Source organism: Struthio camelus, chromosome 16, assembly GCF_040807025.1.
Source record: "Struthio camelus isolate bStrCam1 chromosome 16, bStrCam1.hap1, whole genome shotgun sequence".
Taxonomy (NCBI): Eukaryota; Metazoa; Chordata; class Aves; order Struthioniformes; family Struthionidae; genus Struthio; species Struthio camelus.
Window position 1 is genome coordinate 13,114,562 of NC_090957.1, and position 24,443 is coordinate 13,139,004.

The window sequence follows — 24,443 nt, forward strand, 5'->3', positions numbered from 1 at the left end:
GAATCTGACCTCTTGTACCGGAGGCACAGCAGGCTCTCAAATACCATATATAGACTGCCTGATACATGCTGACCCAATCTTCCTCAGGCTCTACAAATTACAGATAAAGTTTCACCTGCAAAATGTGTACGTTTACCAATCTACCTTACACTACGTGTTGAAGGGACAGCACAGCAGACGGGAACGTGCTGAGCTCACTTTAAACTACATAACTTAATCTTTATGGCTGTGTGTGAGCTATATCAACACGTGCTTCCACAAAAGCTATGCACACCTGCACAAGTCCCTGGCAGGGAGCCTTGTCCTATTATACTTTTATTACTACACAAACCTGTACTATCCTGATTAAATATGATTCAGGTAGGTTTATACAACTGTGGTTATCTTTTGGAGCCCAGCACAGACACAGCCCATAAGACACCCAGTCTGTGAAGCTGGAGACAGATTTTGAGTGGTATTGAAATTGCAACAGTGTTAGGGCCAAGACTGGGGTTTCTATACAGTCTTCTATAAAAAAAGGAGGATTGTTGTTCAGCTACTTTGCCTCCTTCCTCCTCCTCAAAATGGGAGGATAGCAGAAGCAAAGCAGTTTTCAATCTCTCATGTAGCATTTCTGTAAAGGAATGGAAGAAAGATTTTATTAATGATGCTTCAATCATCCTGTATACAGCATGGGATACAGAGGAGGGAACTGGGATTTGATGGCCATAATTCTAATAGTGGAATGGCCATTTTTTGTTGGAGTGACCTTTTGTAGCTAAAATCACGTACTTCTTGCCAAGTGATATGACATCTTCACACCAAGTTGTCTTGGCAGTTCTCTGTACACCTGGCTTCTCAGCTGCTACTCGTATTGTGCCGGAAATGCTCAGCGCTCTGTGTGCTTCTGTTCTTCTCTGGATCCTGCGAGGGACCACGAGAATCAGAAGAACAAGTGCTAGAGTCCCCATGCAAGGAGTTATCTGTAGAGACAAGGCTGGTTAGATCAGAGATACCTTTTTCTTATACTGAAAACTCCACAGCAATTCAAATGCAGTGTTAGAATTACATATGGGAGAAATTGCATATAAGCTTAGATATAGATATGACTTACTGTCGGTAGGTCATATTTGCAGGAAGAAAAGTGACTTTTGGTGACTTACAGTGACTTCTGAGGAAAGATAATAGATCCCCCTCCTATCATACAGATACGTGAACACTACCTCTGATTATGGAGAAAAACATGCAAGGAAAGAAAACTATACTGGAGCACTCTAATCATAAATGCAAGGATCCTTGATGCAGGAATAAAAGACTATTATTCCAAAAGACATTCTTCCTGAGTCATCCTGTACTTGCTAGTTAATGTTATAGATAAGTTAGGAAGATCTGACAGAGCGCTTTCAAAGTATTAGGTATTCAGTATGGGAAGACATCATGATGACACGATCAGAACAGATGAAACTTTTTCTTTAAACCCTCAAAAAATAGAAGTTGTTCCCACACTGAAATGCTGAAACAGCATTTCAGAAAACAAACAAAAAGAATCTGATTCCCTTCTCTCTATTTTCCTGAAGAACTACACTGGTGCTACCACATATAAGGATCATGTTACTTTCAGCTGCCTCTATTTGAGGAGGTCTGGGTCCACTGACAACCATTCCAAGTGTGTCCTCAGGTAAGAGGAACACAAGAACCTGCCCTCGCCTGGTGGCTGCTGTACAGTTTCACCTATGCCTGCTTTCATTCTGCAAGAGCTAAGTGGAAATCTTCCAGGCTCCACTTGTCCTGCAGGAAGAGTTCTCTTAAACAACAGGTTCATGCAGGATCAGATGGTAAAAGTTCTTCCACGGCTCATCTCTTTTAACACAGTGGACATGAATGCTCTAAACCTCATCGAGATTATGATTTTACAGTGAATGGCTCTGCCCCACGAGTGAAAGTGAGTAACTCACCCTGAATGCCCAGTGCCAGTCACCTGTGGCATCTGCCATGCTGGATGCTAGGACATAACCCAGACCACTGAAAGCAACAGAAAGGGATAATCAGTAGGCACTAATGAATTTTTGTTGCCAGAAATGACAGATCTCTCCACTATGGAGAGCACAGAGACGTATTCTGTAAACAACCCTACTATCATTAGGGCTACAAGGGAAATACACCTGGAGGAAAAAAACACGGAGGTGTGTATGATATCTGAGATAAAGGCAGGAATTGGAGAGGGGCCAAAATAATTTAAAAAATGTTTTCTACCCTCTTATCCCAGGGTGATGCCTTGACTTCTTTGCCTTTCTGGGACTGAAATGTGAGGGAGCCGCTGTCTATGCACTGTCTTCCCTGAAAGAGTCTATGAGTGACAAGAACCTAAGGCTTAAAAAAACTCAAGGGGAGAATCAGAGATTCCGAAGATTCTCCTTGGAATACACATTCTACAGAGTAACACCGCAAACCCAGATCAGACAGACTACAGAGCAGTTTATTATTTGCCCCTTTCCATGCTAGCCATATGAATTAAGCCCTACAAGAGTTCTCTTAGTTTTAATCTGGCTTCTGGGCTCAGCCCTGACTGCCCTCCCTAATAAAGAGTATGCCTCTGAACCACTTACAAAGCTCTTCGCTGCCTCTCTTTCTGAGATAATGTTGATTTAACTAAAAGAGGAGAGGGAAGTGCCACTTCTTCCCTGGGAGATGTTTAGTGGACGGTTCTCAACAAATTTGTCAACTAAACTAGTATCTGAAAGCTTTTGTTTTCCAAAAACCAAAAATAAGTGACCGACTCCTACACACAAATTTCTTTTAGAACTGCTTCAATATGTCATTCAAAACCTACCAGTTTTCTGAGTTTAGGTTCTCCCTTCTCCTTGAAAGTAAATATAGAAATAAACCTAATCAGCTCTATTTAAATATGCTAACCAAGTGACAAATCCTTGTGCAAGAGCCTGATATGAGGACATATATCAAAATCTATCTAATCGAGGCTCAGGCATGTTGAAATGCAGGTCATGTCAGAGAGAATTTCAAAAAAAATTACTAGCAAGAAAACCAACCTTCCGACTGGAATGAAGATATAGAAGACAGATAACATTGTGGTCCTTTTTCCTTCCTCAAACAGGTCTGCAATGATGGTAGGTGCTATTGTGGAATAACTAGCTGTGCCAATGCCAACCAGTCCTCGTGAAAGGAAGAATATCCAGGAATACTGTGAGAAAAAGACATAGTCCAAAAAAGCACATGTGAGAATAAGACTTAATTTTAAAGGGGTGCACTTTTGTGTGTTAAATGTACCAGAGGAGATAAGAATTCAACTGACTTTTGCATATATCTAGATTACCTCCTCTCACACCTGCCTCCCTAGCAACCCACTGCTGTGCTTTGTACCATCTGCCCAGTAGTGACTTCTGAGTGACACCTAGAGAGATTTAGAGGATATGGTCAATAGGCCACAGGTTTGCCAGCCAATCCTCTACACCCCAATGACGCAAACAAGAATTTGGGACAGAAGTAAGATCCCAGCAATTGCAACAGTAATGTGTGGGTGCTCCACTGCCTAGTCTGCACTCCACCATCCTATAAAGCATTCCTGCATTAAGTCCTTTTAGTCTAGGCTTGGGGAGTAAGTGCTCACTGATAATTTTTCCAGAAGTGATCACAGATGGACTCCACCAATTACTGCAAGACTTAAGCAGATGATTTTAGTAGTAATCTCTAAAAAAGCAACATACCGATTTATTGATGAACGAACTGCCTAATGTTACACCAGACCAGAAGAAAACACCAGCCCCAAGGATGATTTTCCTATTGTGCCGGTCACCGAGGTATCCAAAGAAGGGGGCAGCCAGCATGTAACACAAGGTGAAGACTGGAAATCAAAGAAGGAGCAAAGACAATATTGGTCAAGTTATTATAGTACTCCTCACCCCTCAGACAAACTGAGGTTATTTTTTAGGGTGGAAGTGAAAGACAGGCTGAGCTTGCAGAATTAGTGGGTAGACTGATATTTGGAAAAAGAAGAATGTTGATTCAAAAAAAACTTGCACAAAAATAAAAAATGGGTAAATTTCTCTAGTTCTGTATTTCGTAGCTGAGAAATTCTTTCATCTTCTATGATTCACATGCTGTGGGATTTTTAAAGGACTGAACTTCAGTTTTCCTTGAGCCTAAGACTTTCACTTTCAAATTTTAGTTAGTTTTCCCACAAGGGGAAGTGAGCAATACTAAACGCCACGAGAAACTAACAGAAATAAGTTACTAGACTGTATTTTAGGAACAGACTACATTGATGCAAGGCAAAGTAACTTACATGAAATAAAGAGATGTTATTACCTGTTTGCAGTAGACCTGCGTCCCCATCACTAAGTTTGAAGTATTTCTGTATATCTAACAGGATGCCTGCAACAGAGTCAAACACTGAATGACAGCGAAGTACCTTGCTCGCTCCTTGTGATTCTGTTCATTTGCGAGCTCAAAGATTTACTCCAAGAAGAGGAGTTACAAGAACTGCAGTACATTTAGCTTGCTAGCTTACATGTAAACCATTACCCTACCACAAGCACAGATATATGGAGAATTAAAATTTATCTCTATAGACAGAATTCATGGTCTTCTACTGCGTAGATCTTATGAGAGTCAGTTTACTTAGTATTTCAATCACAATTTCAACAATTTAAATTTCTTTAGCACCACCAGCACGCAAGCATGTAAACAGCTTACAGCCCAAGGCTGGGGAGTAAGCGGTGGAACAAACACGTGGAACAAAACTGTGGCAAAACTTCGCAGCCAGGAGATTGCTATTTCCATACAGCTAATCCTAAAACTCTCTTAATAACCTTAAAATATTAGGATCAGATGAAGTTCCTTCTGTTAAGAATAACTGTTAATAATTTCAGTAAACAGAGCATTCGAATCGGTGCCTACTGGATTGTTCAGAACGACAACGGCTACCGTCTTCATTATCAGATGGTGCCTAAAGCAGCCTATAGCCAGGAAAGTACTACTGTAATTCAGAGATAAGTTACTCCGATTCGATCACGGTGCCATGCCCATTTTGCGGATATCAGCTGAGATACGGAGAATAGTCTTGTTTTGCAAATTAACATCTTTTCAGTGGTGACAGTGACAGCCAAGCTTGACCAAAAATTATTATTTCTATTTATGGTAAATGGTTGACTGAAATTCTATCTCAATTTCTAACCATTCAACAGCTGTGGAAAAAATGAGGGAGTTCTCAAAAGGCGTGGAGGAAAACTACATAAGCAACAAACTGAGGCAAGAATTGTGGATCTGGCACCTTATGGATGCATGAATGCTGTTGATACAAAAAGGCATTTTTACCCATATGTCATTCCAAGGCTGCAGAACTACTATCACACCTATCTTGCATTTTTGCATTATGTTCCTGGGGCGGGGGAAGAAAACAGCAGAAGATATTGCTTTGAATTAGCATACTATTAGTATGATGACATTGAAAAATATCAATTAAAGAAGAAGTTTGTTCTTCTTCAGCCTTAGTTTTTCCAAAGTTATCCAAATCCAAACGTTATCAAGAGAGGGAGCCACCACTTAAGAAAAAAAGTTGTATGTAAATTGCTGTGCTCATGGAAGCTGGTCGGCAGCGGAAGCGCCGGGAGAAGTTGCAAGCAGAATCTACTCTGCTTCTGCAGTGGATTTTGTGCGTTATGCCACCTTCTGTGCTGCTGCAACTAATTTTGAAGCATACTTGAGCCAGCTGGTTTAAAGCTAAATCCATGCTCTCCTGCAGTCCCTGTGGCTGTAGTATAATCAGTGCTCTCACTATTTACTGATAGGACTTTGAAGTCTGTGTAATATCAAGGCCTAGCCTAACAGCAACACGGGGGATTTTACAGCTGTTTCTCAATGATTCTTCCATATATTCTGCATTCAGTGTTTTCCTTAGGGTATCACAAGTTTAAGTCGGTGACTTCATTCAGAAGGACAAATAACTTCTGAATGTCTGTCTTCAGCAAGAAAAGGCTGAATAAGTCAAAGAGGGCAAACTAAACTCTTGTGCTGCTTCTTTCCGGGGAGCTGATTAGCAATAAACAGAAACACTGTACAACAGGAACCTCACTTTCAGGCTAACACAGTACTTAGTACAAACCACAGCTAATAAAAGACTCAATATGAACTGTGACTTCAGCTCAAACTAAACTTCATACAGAGCACCATTAAAATGTTATCTCCTCCATATAACTGAAATAACTGAGCTGACTTAAGACAGAAGAGTTTTAAAGGCAAATTACACAGCATTGATCCAAACAGCCAGGCATAGGGTAAGAGAGGACAGGAGCCTGAATAACCACTATCTTTAACAAACTGAAGCCTCCAATTCCAGCAAACTATTAAGGAGAAGAGCTTGGTTTTCATGTATAGATTGAAGCAAACTCTGTCAAAGCCTGTGAGCAAAACCGTCTGGAAACCACAGTTCTTTAACTGAACCAGCTTACTTTTAAACAAATATGAGCCTCTCCTCCCTCTCTTTCCTCTTAACTTATGTTTAACAAGATGCTCAGAGGTTTGGACAGCCAAACGCAAAAGTATTAATGCAAGAATTCTGCAATGCAACTCAGTTCTAGCAGACGAAAACTTTACTGCTGTTGTATAAACTGGCATTGTAAATGGATTTCTCCCATGGGCCAAGCAGTCACAGAGTTAACTGAAAAGTGGGTCAGTCCTATACTGTAATTAAAGTCTGTTACTTGAAAGGCCTGGACACTAGCCGAATTGTTTTGTGTCCCTGGAGGGGACATAAATGACCGCTGGTGCATAACACCTCTGTGTGTGCCCTCCTACCAGCCCAGGTCTGCTCCCAGACTTCTTCCTCTCCTGCCTCCTTGCCTACTCCAGGGAAAGTTATCTGACAGCAGGACTCATATGTTGGCTGTTTTCAGTAGCTCTATTGCAATATTATCCAGCATGCACCCCTGCTTGTTTCCTTCCCTCCTACATGTGTAGTTAAGAAGTGTTCAAAAAAAAAAAGTTTTAACTCCTAATCTCACAAGCCTCTCAATTTTTAAAGATATAGACTGAATGACTTAAATTTCTAAGTGGTCTAAGTAGTAAAGATGAACAGTTTGTGTACTAACACTAGATATTAATTCCAGATTTAACAATCCATCCTTTGGGGGGTTTTTTTCAAGGTTTTAAAAGATTTATAATTTCCAGGCCACTCAGAAGTAAAATACAGAAAGTTCACATTAGGTTTTTCCTCCTAATTTTAAATCAGCCCACAGGACGTCTGGTAGATATTTAGGAGGGAAGCTAAGCAGAAGAATTTATGCAGACCTCAGTTTACATGGAGGGACAGAAGCATAGATTTCTCACTACTTTAATGGAAGCGATACTTTGTTGACCATGCCTGGTCAAAAAAAAAAAGACATTTTGGAAGAAGGTTATAGTTCATGAGAAAATTGGTAGGCAGTGCTTAGGGACAGGGGTCTCCATGCTCTTTACACAATCATGTTACACTCTTCATTACAAAAATCACACAGTTTCCACCAGATCATGAGGAAGCCAAGAGCTAAATGAACTTGCACAAAGATAATATTTTTGTAATTTTAGTGGAGGGGAATGACTTCACTATTCTTCAGATAAAGGAATGCCACATCTAATCTATTAGACTCAAAGAAAGCATGGTAAGCTGCTGTGTACAACAAAGAGAAGCTTCTTGGCCAAATCTCTGTAGACACAAAAATAGACTAGTTGCTCTGTAGGCTCAAGTCTATTTACAGGAGGTTTAGCTTTAAAAATATAAATCTTAAGCATTTCACAGACATGATTTTTATAAGCATTCCATTAACTGTTAATACATTAACATTATTTGTTGGCCTTTTGAGATTTGTAACTGGAAGCTTCATGACCAATAGGCCAAAGCAGATTAGCGAGAAAATTAAAAAGATATAAAGCATATCATCATAGTACAGAACATTTGTAGCAAAGGAGTAAGTAGAGCTATTGAGAACTTAAATTTCTTTCTCCTTAGCAAGAGAAAACAGACTCTCACCTGGTACAATGAACCAATCCATGAAATTTATCAAATTTGCGTAGCACAGCACACCGACTATCACGTAATCTCTCTTTGCTGGACTGTTCCTTGACACTGACATGTGTGGAACATGTCGCGCATGTGCTGCGGTAGCTCCGTAATTCTGCTCATCCCGAGGCAGCTGGAACTGCAAGGCTGTATTTTCATGTATTTCAGGGTTCTGCATATTTCCCAGTGCAGAAAGTCACCATATATTATGAAGTGTTTCCTTAGTGCACCAAGCTATGAGCTAACTTTGCATTCAGGCTATGAGGAACTTCAATCACTATAGTCATTTCCGGCAATGAAGCTCAGCCACTAAAACTTGAAATGAAATGTTCCTCACAGTAGGAAGAACTTTACAAAGAAAGAAGCTTCAGTCCTGTGGTTATTTTTTAAAGTGTTTAAGTGCTCTACCCTGAACAGCAGCAAAAGTAAACTTAAATACATGCAAAACAATCCATTGGGCATCCAAAAAATAAAAGTGTAGGATTTTGTGATGATCTCAGAGAAATTGCATATGCAGAATTAATAATAATCTTTTCCAAGGGGCTCAGTGAGATTCTAAAGCTAAAAGTAACCTTTCTAGGGAGAGAGGGAGAGAAAAAAGAGAAGCTAGGTTGCCAGATCAGGTAGTTGTCTTGGACTTGAGCCCTCCTTTACCACAGACTTCCTGTGCAACCCTTGATAAGTTATTTGGTTTCTCCTCACCTCAGATCTTTATGCCATGCACGCACCCAGAGTTCCTTTGAAACAGGACTAACCGACTTTGTCTCTGCCACTTGACCTGTCACTTCTATTGCCTCCCATTGCGCTGGCCAGATCTGGCCCCAGAACAGAATCCTTTCCAAAAAGGTCCGGCGGTTTTAGGTCCAATCAGGAACTTAAGCAGAAGACTCATATTAATCATGCAAAAGTTTATGGTTTTTATTTCATGTAGGGTCTTTTTTCTGGTAACACCTTAACTCTCAACTTTCTGAGGATGGATTTAGATCTAGATTATGGGCCTCTCTCCCCACTCCTGTACGAGGGAACTCCGCATAAGGCGATTTGTGTTTGAAAACAATTCAGTGTGTCAACTTACCACTTAGATACCTTGATACTCTGTATTCAGTATTATCACTGCTATTTTTCTCTGTTATAGACTACACAACCTCCAGTGCATAATTTTTTATTTTATCCATGCATCCCACTGCTTTATCGCCGCAGAAAAGTCAAGCGTTGACTACACTCGGGAGCAATTTGGAACCAATACCATTTTGTAGACGCTAAAAACTGTACCTACAGCCCCAACCGTGCACAAAAAGGCTGGGGAAAAAAACCCAAAGTTGCTTTGAAGAATTACAGTGGTTTTTAAAGGCAGGCAAGGCGACGCCAGCTCTGCTTTCTTTTCCCCCAGAGGCGGTTTTGGAAGGCAGGGCCGGCGGGGGCCGCTGCCGGGGGCGCTGCAGCGCCGCGCTGCGCCGCCGGGTGGCGCCCAAGCACCGCGCCGCGGCGGCGCTCCCGCTCCCGCTCCCCGCGCCGCGCCGCCTCTGCCGCTGCGAACAGGCACTTTAACCCTCAGGTTTTTCCACCTCTTTTTTTTTTTTTTTTTTTTTAAAGCAAACCAACAGCAACAGGCAGAGTTAGAGCCTATTCAGGGTGTTGGAGATTCAAACAGATGAATCTTGGCTGCTTGCAGAGGAAAGGTTTATCAGGAATAGGACGTGAAAAGGCCTGGAGTTGTGCTTTTTTAATCTCCTTTGGTATCTTCAAAATCAGCGCAGTATTTAGATTGGGCTCTATATCCTTTAGTAGGAACATGTAGTCCCACATTTGCTGTCCAGCCATATCTCTCAAGCCTTGCGAGGAAGGCCCGACGGGACAGCCTGTCAGGATTTTACTCTCACTCTGGATAGCTTAAATCCCTCTTGCATCAAATGTCCTTTGAGTTTCTGGGGCACATCCTATGTTGCTCTCAACTCTGAACATCTCCTGCTAGACTGGATGTTTGTAGACAGTCAAAAGCAGATTTATAACTACTATTGTTATGATAAATCAATTTCACTTTCCTAAAATGGAATTTCCTAATTCCAACTTTTCCAAAGATAGAGGCAATCTAAACAGAAATGTTTCCTGACAAACATCAAACCACTAGCTCTAAACTCTTCTTAAACCTTTGATTCCCCTTTTCCCTTTTGTTAAAGCTTTCATTCACCTTTAACTGAGTTTGGTGCAACACTGCTCTGCTACGCACCCACGTCCGTATTCTGAATATCACCTTAAACACTGTCCTCTAGAGCCCCACTCCAAACTACACTTCACTTCTATGCTTTATTAGCTGGACTTGCTTCTGTCTGTAAGATTAAACCTCTCAGCCAGGTTGTCATGTGGGACTTCAATGCTGAATGTACTGTATCTCCACCAAAATTACTAGTATCAATCATTTCCCTTTTGTAATATCCTCCCTCTCTCCCCTACCTCAGTGTCACAAGCTGTATCCCTCCATCCACTCCACTCTTCGCTGCGAGATACAAGTTTACAGTTGCTTCTGAAAGGCCCTCTGTGATTTAGCCTTACTCTAGCAGTTTTTATAGACGTCATTCTTTGTCTGATAGCTATTCTGCCTTTAACAGACTATCAGTCCTTTTCTCTGATGAAGACTTTCATGTTCCAACATACTGTTCATCCAGGCAACTCCAGGACAAAATATTCCTGCAAAACTTTTGTCATGATTTACTTTTGCTCTGTGGTCTACAGAATGCCACTATACAATACAAGACAACATTATTTAGGCAGATTACAGCTCATTTCTCTACAGCCAAATATTTTTCTTCCTTATTTGTTCATTTCTGCGAGTGAGATATGAACTGAATGCCTTGGAACAAAGAACAGTGTTTGCCTATATAGCTTACAATACAGATGTCAGGTGCCAATGCAAAATAAAAAGTAGGTTTTTATCCCTATCACGCTCCCTTCTCCAGGTCCAATCTCTTTATGGTTCAAGCAAGCACTACATCTCACAGCTGGGCCATGCAAAAAGTCACCAGCAGTTAAATCCTTCTATGGCAGCAGCAAGTCAGAACCTGTTTATTCTAGGCATTTGGCACTAAACCATGCATACAGCAACATATTTTCTTATACCATTCTGAATCTGGCTATGGTGCCAAAAGTTGTTTTGACAGCTGAACCTGATAAATGCAACTGAGAATCCCCAGGTGACTGTCGGGTGATAGCTAGAGCTGGCTGGCTGACACTCGGCAGGCCAAGCCGTGGAAGTGTTATGTGTTCAGGAAGCTGGCTTGTTTCAACTAGAGCGTTCAAAACTCTCTTTAAGCTCTCCTGGGCTATTACTCAGAGCGCCCTATCTGTCTTGGCATCCACTCAGCATCTGGGCAGCAATCCTGTTGTGTCTCCACTCTGTGCTAGTACTTCCCCTGAGAGAAGGAGGTACCTACCCTTACATGGCCACAACCTTATCCTCTGCTACCATTCTTATTAGTAAGAAAGACACCGGTGTGAGCAGGAGGGAGCTCACGAAGAGATGCCTTGCGCACTCTAAGGCAGTGCTAAGTTAACCGACTAAGACTCGTCGAAACAGTGTGCGTTAACAGCCGCTGGTGTGTTCCCGTCAGTTTAGCTAAACCCAGGTAAGAGGCTGCTGACAAACACGCCGTGCCTACGATTTAGACAAGACAGTTTACAGACAACTGGTGCAAAAGACTCCAGTTTTCCCTAAAAGGATTTCCAAGTATTTACTACAAAATGCTGTGGAAAGTATTTATTTATACAAGTATCTTCTGATGGTCCAACATCCTGCAACGCTGAGGCTGCCACATGCATGAACAGCTTTGAAGGTTTTGCCAGAGCTTTCTCAGAAACCCAGGTCAGAAGGGGCACTAACAGTGAACTAAGCTGTCAGAAAGATGTAAGTTGAAGAATATTTTGTTATTCTGATTAACTCCAAACCATTGCTGTATCTATCTAAAAGAAAAGCTAATTAACTTACTGAAGATCAAACAGCAACTAAGTTTAAGAAAGAACTGGATATGGAAATAGCATTCACTGTTGACTAGATCCACCAATGCTGATTTCAAGAAGAAAGAAATACGCTGCTTTTGGTCTCCTCTTTCTCTCATACACTACCCAGATAGAGAACATAAGGTAGCCAAAAGAGAATACATGCTTGTGCGCGTTCACAGCACATATGGGAATAATCTACATTTTGAGGTATATTCGCTCTATATTTTAAACCTATACGATGAAAGCAAATTGATAAATTACGAGAAATCAAATTCTACTCCAAATAATTGTGATATGGATTGCCACAAGACAAGTGCCTGACAAGATCAGAAAACAAAATTTATCATAATTCTTGTAGAGAGACAGCTTAATAAATGTATGCACGAACCTTTCTGAAACACTTCACTCCAGGGATGTTCAAAGACAACAAAGGTGACTATGAAAGAGCTGCAGAAGAAGAGAGATTTAGGTAAGAGGTTGTGTTCTTTCTAAGCTTTGTCACTGTGGTCTGTATTTGAATGAAACTGCCGAGTTAATAATTTTTCTTTTTTAACTCAGTCTGGAATGATAAAATGTAACAACAAATTTGAACCTAGACATTAACATCTGGGTTGCATGCCTGGAGGGAAGGCAGTTCAATGTAGAGTTTAAACCAAACAGTGACAGAAATGACAGGAGAGCAGGCTACTTAAGTGATGAAATCATGCACAAAATTCAGCATGATTTTCAGCTTCAGATATATTACAGAATCAATAGTCTATCCTGTTCTCATAAAAGACAACATTTCAAAACTCCAAGGATGACTCATCTACTAACATGTGTACATTTTTCCTGCATCCAGATCCTCCTGACTGATGCACATTTGCCAAATTGTTCTTCTTTCGAACATACAGCCTGTACTGGCTGGAAGGGGGTAGCCTGCATGGTTGACAAACTCTGGATCTACAGTTTGATGAATCTGCTCTATCTCAGTGTATTGTTTGTAGCCAAATTTAGTCATGACTAACATTCAACTGCTAAAGGCAACTGCTAATGGGTTAAAATACTATTATGAAATATTCAGTCTTTTAGAAAGTAATTTAGTAGCTGAAAAATTGAGTCAACCACATGTCACTAGATTGCCAACAATATTTCTGCAAACCTTTGCAGGTAGAACAAACCATATGAGCCATTACTCAGTTCTTGTCTCTCTTGCCTTTGCTTGCATCTCATGAAATGAATATATGCCAAGGGAGTGAACTACCCAGACTAACAATCTTTGTAAGTCCACTACGCTTCATGAGCACTCTTCCGTTACCAAAAACCTTCAGGAAAACCAACTAGGCCACCTGTTTCAGTATACACTAGATGGGAAAATACCCCCTAGGAAGATTCTCATTCTGTGAGTTTCAATAAATGCTGCATTTTTTTGATACCATACCCTTTTTTTTCTCCTCAGCCTGTATTTTCTTTAAAAATACATTGTCTCATGTTGTCTGTATAATGCCACACAAAACTCAGTGTGGATCCAGTGTAAGCATAGTTTAGCCTTGTGATAGTAGCAGATAAAACAAAATTCACACACACTTTACTGTTAAATCTACCTTTTTCTCATTGTCATTGACAAATAAGCTACATATAACATTAAACTTCCTGGCACTCAGATCATGCTCTTGCAGCATGGGGGAAGGGGGACTAGTTCAGACTCTTCTCCTACACTTCTTTATTTAGGAAAAAAAATGCAACTTTATGAAAAACTTCTCAGAGGGCTTAGCCAAACGACTCACTTCACAGGTATCATTCTCCTCCGTTGTATGCATATAAATCTGCCTCAAAGAGTATAGCAGAAGAAATTACTGTTCCAACACATACTCACAAATCAGTAACAGATTAAGGCATCCCAATACTATTAACCATTCCCTCCTTGTCCTCTGAAAAAAAAGAAAAAAAATCTTCATTGCAAGTTAGCACATTTTGCATCAACATCAGACAAAGGAGGAAGTTGCACATCACTGGAATAGAGTTTCCTCTTCAAGCTGGGATTTATTCAAGCACAGAACAGCTCATATGGAGGTCAAGAGAAGGGAGGCATTATATATACCATGGGTCAAAGATACTGTTTTGCTAACCAATTTAACTGCTTTTGCCTTTACCAATTTTTATTTTGAGCTCATTTTTACTGGTGTACTTGATAACTGGATTTGCTTGCATTTCAGGACTGTGGATTCTTCTGCCACAGCAGAATATGGCTGTGAAATCTGCACGGATTTGGGAAGGAAGTCGCAGAATTAAATGTCTGTTTAACCTGTGTTTTGACCTTTCTACCGTAGTGAAAGACTAATCCCCAGAAGAACCATTAGGTGATCACTGAAGTCTTCACTTTTATACACCCGAGCCCTCGTAATTAAGAAGACAGCATAACAGATAAGGAGCCATTTATTATGAGCAATGACAAACAGAGAAGCAGTGACAGAACAAAAATATAGGCCTTTCCCTATAAGGCCTTTCTCTTCTTAGCCTTGCTACCTCCAGACTAAAAGACCATTCTGCCATTGAGCACAGTATTTTAATCACTACGGAGAATGTTAAGGTCAGGATTAACTAAAAACTCAAATAAGCATAAATTTAAATCAAGAATAATCTCATTTAGTGTTGAGAATGCCTTTATTCCTCAGAAGAGTGTCCTGGACAAAGCAAATTAACAGTCATTCTCAATGCTTCCAGTAAGGCAAAGTGCAAGCTGTATTCGCTCTTTTGTAAGGGAGAGCACATTAACTCTCTGTAGCCATGCATAATTGTTACCACTGGCAGACAACTTCTGCCAGCCAGAAAAGGAAACTTCAGTCGTCATTTCCAAGCTCTTCTTTACACCAACCCCAGGATACTGATGCTTATGACAACTATCGTGCAAATGTTTGGAAGTACTTAAGCTTATGAAGCAACTTAGATAAGAAACTGGGATTAAAAGGAATCTATAGGATCACTGATAGGTACTCACCTTTGGCAAATGGTAGTTTCCAGTCCAAGAACAACAGAACAAACACACTTAGTGGACAGAATCCTTTCCCTGGGCATCTTTTGTTTGATTTTAATCAGTTACTGATACAGAAGTCTGTAAAAGCCTTGGCCAGTCAAAACACTGCTTTAATGAAATAAAACATAAATTCCATTAATATGGAGCAAAAAAAAATTGAAGGATGGGAAGGATAGTCTATTAGTTATATTGGTAATCTGGGAAACAGAAAGTTGGGAAGAATTCCCTGCTCGCTACAGACTTCCTTTGCTGAAACAAAGGGAGCTCAAGTCTCTACCTGTAAAAAAAAATAATACCATTTATCCTTAAAAGGTAGAAGGAAAAGGATAAACTTTAAAACTTTGAAACAGTTATACAGCCCTATTTATCATCTGGTTTGCGTTAAAGTCTAAGCAGAATACGTTTTCAGGTTTTCAGGATTTGAATCTTCATACTCTGTTTTGCATACAATATGCTTTGCAAAATTTGAAAGCACAGTAGTAAAACCACAGTATGAACCATAGCTATTTATTAATTCCTCAGCTGTACTAAGCATTTAAAAGCAATCATTAACACAAATCACTCCCTTGGTATCGTTTCAGATAAAAACGTGCACGTAGTATACATCTAAGTCCTCTGCTGGTGTTTAAGGATGCCTGCCTTCTTCTCAACATCACAAGGGAAACAGACATAGCCCAGAAGACCCTTTGCTCTTACAGAAAAGGTAGTGATTGTTTCTTTAATTCTTTTAATTTTCCACATACTTTGCCTGTCTCCCTACTCAGGTCTATAAAGCCTAAGATGTCATTTTCTGTTTCACCATTTGTGCTATCACAAATGATCTCTTTGCATTTCTGCAGCAAGATATCACTCGTCATCGACATCTTTTAGTGTAATAATGCTTTTCTTTATTCATTCATCTCATACAATCGCACAATTCCTAAGCCCGTAGAATTCTGAACAAGAAAATACACTTAGTAATGTATTCAACCAATATATTGCCTACGGATTGTTTGCGTTCATCCGTGGTATAGGAGCTAGGGAAAGAAGCCTAATGCAGGAAACAGGCAATAGAAATACAGGAATACTTCATAATGAGACACTAGAGCGGATCCCAGTCCTGCTTAAAATAAGCATCAAAACTTAATCTAGGGGGATCAGGCCAGGGGGTTACCTGCTCTTCTGATTATCTGGATGCCACAAAATATATTAAAGCAGATCTTACTAACTCTAACACTTACTAGTAAAGGGAAGGATAACCACAGCTAAGGTGCTAGTCTAGAATTTGAATCACTCCTCTGCTACAGACTTTATAATTGTAGGCAAGATATTCAGCGTCTCTAGATCTTCCCTCGGTAAGACAGGGTAATAGCATACCACCATCAAAAAGAACTTGTGGATTTTGTTAAGTACTCTCATTATGTCACAAGAGGGCCTACGTACACCTAACATAGATCAGTCACAAAGATCTCTCAAGATACTTACACTGAGAGAACTCTCATTTCAGTAATTGCATAAAAGTATCTCATCTTCTTGAAACACAAAATTACTTTTAGGTCATATCAAGTATAAAAGACATTGAAATATCCAACAACCCTCCTTCATAGCATTTTACCAGCTATTTGTAGCATTGCTATCCACTAGGAGAAGAGTAGATAGATATTCATCTTATACATTTATTTCTATTCATCCCATTCATACTCTCCTTCCATCCACTATTTATACTACTAGTAATTTTATCTGCCCTGAAGATAGTCTCAAAAGGACTTCTATACAGAATTAGAAAGGCACATGAACAAAATACGGCCTTTCTTCCTTGTCGAGAATCATGCTGGCAGCTGCATACTTTTCAATTGCACTGAAAAAGTTGATGGTGTCACTATTTCAATACAGTATAACAATAACGAATCTCAGGCCGCTAATACCAGAAATTTATTCTCATGGCTTTAATAGCTATTTTTGTTTAAGGCAAATTCAGGACCAGTTAAAGAGCTGTATTTCTTCATTCTTAGGAATCAGCAACATAGCAAAGTCTCTACTCCATTCTTCAAAGTAGCTTTTCAGATGGTTTTCATTAATAGGCAGTATTCAGTTTTCAGCCATGTTCCCTTGTTGTGTAACACCGTTGCCTAAACCTAAAAATAACTCATAGCAGAAAGCAATACTTGCATAAGGCTACAACTCTTATCGATAGCAGCATTAATATCAACTTCTAATGGTATATTTACTTGAATAAATGCTATGATTATTTATTAGTGGAAACCAGCAAGTTAAATGAAGCTAAGAAGCTTTGTTTCAAAGTCTAGAACAGTTGCAGGAGTTTAACAAACTTGACCAAAGTCATAGAAGAATTAGAGTTACTCAATTTTCCAATCAATAAAAAAATGATTTGCTTTACCTCTCAAAAAGGCTTATGTCCATGGAATGCTGTCTGACCTACTTCATGAAGATGCTTCCTAAAGAAAGAATTAAAAGGTACATAGAAGTAAGGACAGTGCAAATCAGCGGAGTGATTAATTTGTACAAAAAAGCCAAATATAACCCAAGCCACCTGTGTTTTTACTGCCTCCATTCCCCCTCCCCCCTTTTCTCCTCCTCCGAGAAGTTCACAGCATAGTAGTTACAGAAAAAGAAACCAGTCATACACGGCAAGAAATTAAGATCAGAAAAACCCAGCACCCAAGCAAGACGGCTACAAGAAGTTACCAGGCCTCCCAGGTCTGAGGCATTCGCCCTGCAGTCCACTCACCTGTTTCTAGCAACAGGCCTTCCTGGTGTTTCCTTGTCTGCTTTAAAGCTGAGTTTTTCCTTGGGCTTCTGAGGAAATTAAATTCAGGACCAGAGTACCTGTGTGCTTTATAAGAATTAATGGCAGTATAAGTCTTCAGGAGAAGCAAATATCGTATTGTATGGTAACACTGCAGCCCACTGAGGTCTGTAGTTAAAGCATCTTAACCTATTTTGCTTCCCCTGTGGGACTAAGCCTTATATATTCTATAACTGCATTCACATTAAGGGATTTGCCACTTGAACTACAGCAGTGCAGGCTGCGTCGCTGATGATCATGTACAGGACTTGTGCAGGTTACAATTATATCCATTGCTCCATTAGTCTCTATGGCAATTTGCTATAAAATACATAGCCGTGATGCTTGCATATTTTCTTCCCTTTTGTGCACTGTACTAATTTTGTACTAGCAAAGGTGCTAGAACACATCACATACACAAATATGAGTGTATCTCAAAGAACTGCAAATTTGCTGTTCTAGATTATTTCAGGGAAAAAAAAAAGTGAGTTTTGTTGCTAAGTACTTTATACATCTCCCATGCAACAATTAATCAGCCACAGTTTGAGAAAAGTGACATAAATCGTAATACACTGTGTAAAACCTGAGCAAAAGCAAATCATTTACCAGTTTAAAGGCAAAACAAATTTTTAAGTGATTCTTTGATTTCAACCAATCATGCCTACCCTTTTAGAAACAGTTTTAATTTAAAATAAAATGTGGAATAAGCACAGCCTACCCTAAAGTGTACTCTAGAATCATTAAGTACAAAATATACAAGCAAGCCAGGCTTGCTGAATAAATTTCAAAGAAAGTCAAAATACCAAACTGGTGGGTGTTACTCAGTAAGTGGCTAGAAATAGCGTGCTGAGTGCTGAACCAGCTTTCTGCAACTGTCGCTTCATCTGCAGGTGCAGAAAGTGAATTCTTTAGCTCAGTTTATTCAAAAAGTTCATTCTGATGATTGGTTCATTCAGAGCGGAGAACTCAACTAGGATTTGAAAAAGCAAGCCAGCTTGTTTTTCCCTTTTCCAAATTATGAGTAAAATCAAGAGGTAGGATGATTGGCTTTAACTTGTGGGAGGATGAGATCTACTAGCATTAATATCTTGAAAGTTGGGGGAGCTAAAAACAAGTTTTCGTTTCTCATTAAAGATAATGATTCCTTTGTGCATCTTAACTGAATCTTAGATCCCATCTAAATGTAACTTAATAGAAACAATCAGTAAAAAAACACCAAACATCTAGTAAACAAAATATATAAAACAGTACTTAACAGCCTCAAAAGGAAAATCAAAAGTTTGAATAGAACTACGTTGACCTATCTTCAGTCAATGACTAGGCCTGTCCTTTTGATTGACAGAAAGTAAGTAATCTGCTAAACACAAGGAATCAGTTTTTATTTAAGAAAAGAATCAAGAATTATAAATGTAAAATAGGATTAAAATAAGTTATTAAGTTCTTAAAGTTATTAAGTTAAGATTTCCTGCTTACCATTTTAAATCATGAATCAATTACTTAAATCTGTGGTTTAAACCTGCAATAGAAACAGGAAGTAATGAAAACAGTATTTTAACTTCTGGGTTCAAATTTATATACATACAATCATTCTCAAATATATGGGGTTTTTTTCTTCAGGGAAGAATACTGATGTTTATTTTCTTCCAGTAACATCTCAGCATTTCAGAAAAAGCAAATCAATTACTAGCTGCCTCACATTACACACCCTTGTATTTGTTCCAGGGATTGAAAACTGACACAGGAGTGGAGCTCATGACTGCTTTCCATCAGGTATATTAAACTGGTTGTCAGTTAGATCAGGCTTTGCAGGCAGCAAAAAAATTTCTCAGACTCGTTTCTTCAGAAATATGAGCTAGAAAATTATGATTTTCGTTTTAATTTAACCCATCCCATAACATTTTTGGTTTGCAAGGCAGTCTTTTATCATGCTTAATATCTGCTGCTTTCATCTGCTGTGTGATTTTGAAGTCAACTGCTTCTCACTAATAATGTAGAGAAAAATGCAATGCATTTTCAAGAAATCATGTCCAGGTTGTGTAAACTGAATATATGTCAGGTGGGCATTTTACCCTGATCCTGGCATTCATGAGCAGGCAGTGTCTCAGTCTGCCAGCTGAGAGTGCTATCTTTTTAAGGTAGTTCAAGCATATAAAAATAAAGTTTAGGACAAGGTCATTCTAGTTTACCCAGGTCTTAAACAGAGCCATCCCAATATGGATTTGAGCCAGCTCTACCACACGGAGCCATAAGGATTTCCAGCAGTTCCAGAGATTGTTTTATCCAAAGGGTCTGTCAAAAGACTTTGTTTAGGTGTCACTTACCCCTTCAGTGAACAACTTAGTCTGCACCTACATCTCTTCCCCCTGGCTCAAACAATCGTTTTCCGCACCTCATGACACTACCAAAACCCGTATGTGTGGTCAGTGAGCTAGGCAGAATACTGCTGGATCCATTAAGGAATGACAAAGTGACACATGGTGAGGTTTGAACACCAGAACCATTGTGGTTTCATGTATCAGGGACTGGAAGTCAGGACAGGCTCCTATTTCTGGAGCCAGTACAGGCTTTCTCTGGAACCATGGGCAAATCGTTTCAGCACCTTGTACTGGCACACGTCGTCCGACCTTAATGATTGGGGCTCTTGCGGGAGAATGGAGATTCTTACCTCTAACGGAGACTTTCAAGGATCAGTGCTAACGCAGCTGGACTCCGATCTCAGCTGGAGAACCTAAACATTGCAACAATACAAGTAAATACAAACATTTTCATCATACTCTGCACTGAGGCATGCTCTGAAGAGATGTGTTGCAGCAGCTGCAACAATTGCCGTACCAGGTTTCTGTTTGCCATGCTATTGGTTCGCTGGTCCATTTTTTCCAGGAAACCCCCCTTCTTCACATGCACACCCACTTCCCAGTGAAACATGAGCCCAACAACATTTAAGTAACAGTTAAACTTTTGAACCTGTTAGGTGGGAGTAGGTTTGAACTTATGCAAAATACTGCTGGCCAGACTGAAGTGTTCAGCCCCAGGTTTAGCTTCCTACTTTATTTATAGGTCAGACTTAATTGGAAACAAGACAGCTTTTAGTCTTTGCTATGCTCTTATTCAAGCTAGCAGGGGGCTATGAACTGAAGACAAACATAGCAAATTGCTGTCTCCTTTTTCCCAAATTCTCTCTGACAAATTATTTTCAGAGCTTTTGCCTTTATGATGCACTTTCATGGTAATGACCAAACGTTCTCTTGCATACAATGTATGAAGAAGTAATTTGGATCTTACTGCTCACATGCAGGCTCAGTCAAGGCTCATTCAAAGAAAGGCTCCTTAGAGCAAACTACTCGTATATCAGGGAACACACAGGGACAAAAATATAAGCGGGGAAAGTAGACTGGCACACCACAGCTCAGCAAATTGATACTTTTTCCTGGTGACAGTTTGGATCCAGAACATAAGCGCTTTAAAAACGTGCAGCAGTTACTATTAAGAAAGCCACTGGTTTGCTGGATGTAAACTGCAGGAAACCCGAGCCTGCAAACAGTCAAACATTATAGTGGACACAATGTGGTGGCCGTTTGCCTCAGAGGGAATTTTTTAAAGCCTAAAACTGATACCTCACATTGTTACCATTTAATAATCTCTTCGCTGATTCCACTATGTAAAACTGGATGAACATTGCAGTACACCTTACAGCTCCTTTTTTTTTTTTTTGGCCAAGAAACTGAAGGAGAGGAGCAGATGTTTCTAACGGTGTGAATCCATCCAGAAAAACTCTGCTGAACTGAAACTATCAACTAGCGGTCTGTTATTTGTGTTGTGAACAAGGAATTGGGAGAGAAAATCAAACCAAAGACATCATATTCAAGCAAAGTAGGATGCGGAAGGTGAAACCTTGATCCTTTTGAAGGTAACAGAAGAAACTTCCCGAATTCTCTATTCTATCCACAAGAGGAAAGATTAGGAAGATATTTCCTTGCCAAGGGATGCAGTAAGGACCACGGTAAGAACACAGCAAATGGCTGCAAGCTTTGAGCAGTCATCATACAAGGAATGGTCTCAGGAAAGTAAAAATAATCTGAATTCTTACTGCCCTTCCATTCAATGCAGAGATGGCAGAGAAAGGTGCAGAGAGGCAGCATGTCAGAGACAGTAGACATGCTGCCTCCCTTCTGAAGATCTTTTCCCAAAAATCTACTGCTAGGATGTTGACTTGGCAAACAGTAGGGAAAAGGTGTTCATGCATAGGGAGTACAGAAGGTGGATTTTAACAAAATGCAAGAGGATCACGTCATCTAGCCAAGGAAGGCCTTTCATCTCTTTTCAGATAGCCTGTTGTGATCAAGGACACGCGACATGAACTGGGAGCCAGCGGGCACAATTCCCACTCTGCTGTGGCATGAAGGCATCGCTTTCATGCTGGGATTCCACGGAGTCCTTATTGCTGTAAGGAAACTCTAAAACAGTTTCTATGTCAGTCCCACACCTGCCCTGACCAGCAGTAGCCATTTTCTGTATTTTGTAGCTGCATGCAAGGTGCTTTGACAGAGCAAGTTACTTTAAGTTGCCAGAGCCTCTTACAATGAAAGACTTATTACCTTTATAAACTAGGGTTGAATCTGGCTCTTCTGCCAGAATAAAGGAATCCGGGTCATCCATGTCAGCTTAAATCGCATGCTTTCTTTCCCGACCCACAGCCTCCTATGTTCCTCTTAGGGAGTATCACGCTCCATCCATAGGGGTTTTCCTTTCTTAAGTAAGATGAACGCCAAGGAGAGACCTAATGGTGAAATTCAGGGAGATTTGGATTGTGCTGTAGTGGAAATAGAGTTGTTTCACATAACCTTTCAGTCTTCAAAGCTCTAGTTAGGGCCTCTATTAATAGACCTGTCAGAAATGTGTGCTCATGCCTCAATTGACATCAGGTACAGAAAGTTGAGTGAATTTAGCGCTGCCTTGACTGACATTGTGAACAAAGCCTACCTTTTATTCCTAAAAGAGAAATACCATCCACAATAGTGTCACTTCTCATCAGCATGCCTGAATACCAATCTGGGTGACTGTCCCTTAGCATAATAAGTTTACAAAATGAACTTTCACATGATAGGCTTTTATGTTTAAATGTATATATTGTTTTTTAAGACCGAATGAACCTGACTGAAGCCATACAAAATACGAAATACATTTAGGGATCAGAGTTAATTTTAAAAGGAGAAGGACCTTCACAAAGACTTTTTCACCATTTATGACATGTGTTTCAGTAAGAGCAGCACACACGGTGGGATGAAATGTTTTCCCACATTTCAGAAAGTCCTGTGTCATCCCAGTTTAATCATGTAGGAGGGCACAGACTTAATCAGAATTACAAAAATATCGGAGGATAGTCTTTTCACTAATTGTACCAGCACAGTCGTGAAACCAATTCTCAGCCTGTACTAAGACATCTGAATCGCACTATGGGAAGTAACTTTAGCACTGACTACTAAAAGCGTACCTCTTGCAGGCTGGTGATCTTTCCTTCCTTCGCAAACCTAGTTCTGCGTTCACAAACAAAATAAAACCTTTTTGATTTTAGGAGGAAAAAAAAAAAAGAGGGCTGTTTTTGTAAAGGATTTGAGCATTTTGGTAAACTGGCACCGGATAACCCCCTTTGTAGTAACGCTCTTGGTAACAGAGCAGGGAGTTTCATAAATCTCTGCTGCTGGCAGTAATTGTTTATCCAAATAGCCAGAAACTGCATTTCTGTGAGAATTAAGATGTAAGACCAGAAAATCCCACAGGATGCTCAAAGCCTTCAGTACTCAGCGGAGGAGCCCACACCTTTTATTTTAGTCTCACACAGCAGTTTACCATACTGTATTTTCCACAGTCGACGCGGGACTATCTAGACGACTTTTATTTCGGTCAGTACTTACCTCGCCTGCGGCCTCCTGCGCGGGGCTCGCTGCCCCTCGCACCCGCGTCCCCATCGCGCCCGCCCGCGACATTACCCCCCTTTGGCCGCAATCCCACAGCAGCTGCCAACTCTTTGCAAAGCTGCTCTTTTTAGCCCCCCCCCCCCCCAGCCAAAAACTCGTGTGTTTTACTGGATTGAGGAGATGGCAGCAGTCTGAGGGCCCGCAGGGCTTCTCTGAGCAGGGACAAACTGCCCACATAGCTTTTATTACATACTCCTTTGCCCTATATCCGAGCATATTTTTGTGCAGTGTAGTAGCCGAGGAAGTATGTGCCCTCCAAGGGAGCCGGCCCCGTGCAAGAAACCTCTCTGCCCTCAGCCTTGCGAGGTGCCGGGCAGAGGCAGCCGGGGCAGCTTCCAGCAGCAGGGTGCTGCGGGGAGGAGGTCGCCCTGAGCCCCCGCTGAGGAAAGCCCTCCTCACCAGCCGCCGACCTCCTCTCCCGCCGCGGGCCAGGGAGTAAAAGAGAGGGTTGGGAGGCGGGGGGGGGGGGGGAGGGGGAGGAGGGAATTATATATGACCTCCTCAACATGGCGGCCGAGCGGCGGCTAGCCCCTCCTCCCCGCCCCACATCCCCTCCCAAGATGGCGGCGCGGAAGGGCCGGCGGCCGGGCCGGAGTGCGCCTGCGCGCCGCGGCCGGGAGTGCAGTGAAATTCCTAGCGGGCGGGGGG

The 24,443-nt window shown here is 40.8% G+C and overlaps 1 protein-coding gene and 1 long non-coding RNA gene across 5 annotated transcripts in view; both read right to left on the reverse strand.

Moving 5' to 3' along the window:
- The window catches only part of LOC104146199 (SPNS lysolipid transporter 3, sphingosine-1-phosphate (putative)), a 31,336-nt gene extending 22,941 nt beyond the window's left edge, over positions 1-8,395 (reverse strand). Inside the window, exons 1-6 of one of the 4 annotated variants that reach the window (XM_068909982.1) lie at positions 8,000-8,391; positions 4,303-4,368; positions 3,702-3,838; positions 3,027-3,178; positions 1,935-2,001; positions 772-962 (exon numbers count right to left, since the gene is read on the reverse strand). In XM_068909982.1, the coding sequence (XP_068766083.1) occupies positions 772-962; positions 1,935-2,001; positions 3,027-3,178; positions 3,702-3,838; positions 4,303-4,368; positions 8,000-8,207 (821 nt within the window). In that variant the 5' untranslated portion in view covers positions 8,208-8,391. Of the gene's footprint in view, positions 1-771; positions 963-1,934; positions 2,002-3,026; positions 3,179-3,701; positions 3,839-4,302; positions 4,369-7,999 lie in introns of all 4 variants that reach the window. The other 3 variants (XM_009678140.2, XM_068909980.1, XM_068909983.1) reach the window with 3 other exon arrangements.
- A 4,015-nt stretch (positions 8,396-12,410) lies between these two features.
- LOC138061336 (uncharacterized) lies at positions 12,411-20,624 on the reverse strand. The gene is made up of 7 exons (XR_011134973.1): positions 20,486-20,624; positions 19,294-19,336; positions 17,764-17,868; positions 17,413-17,470; positions 15,000-15,143; positions 13,878-13,932; positions 12,411-12,469 (listed from the first exon to the last, which is right to left on the reverse strand). It is a non-coding gene; the product is annotated as an uncharacterized lncRNA (long non-coding RNA).
- Between the last annotated feature and the right edge of the window lie 3,819 nt (positions 20,625-24,443).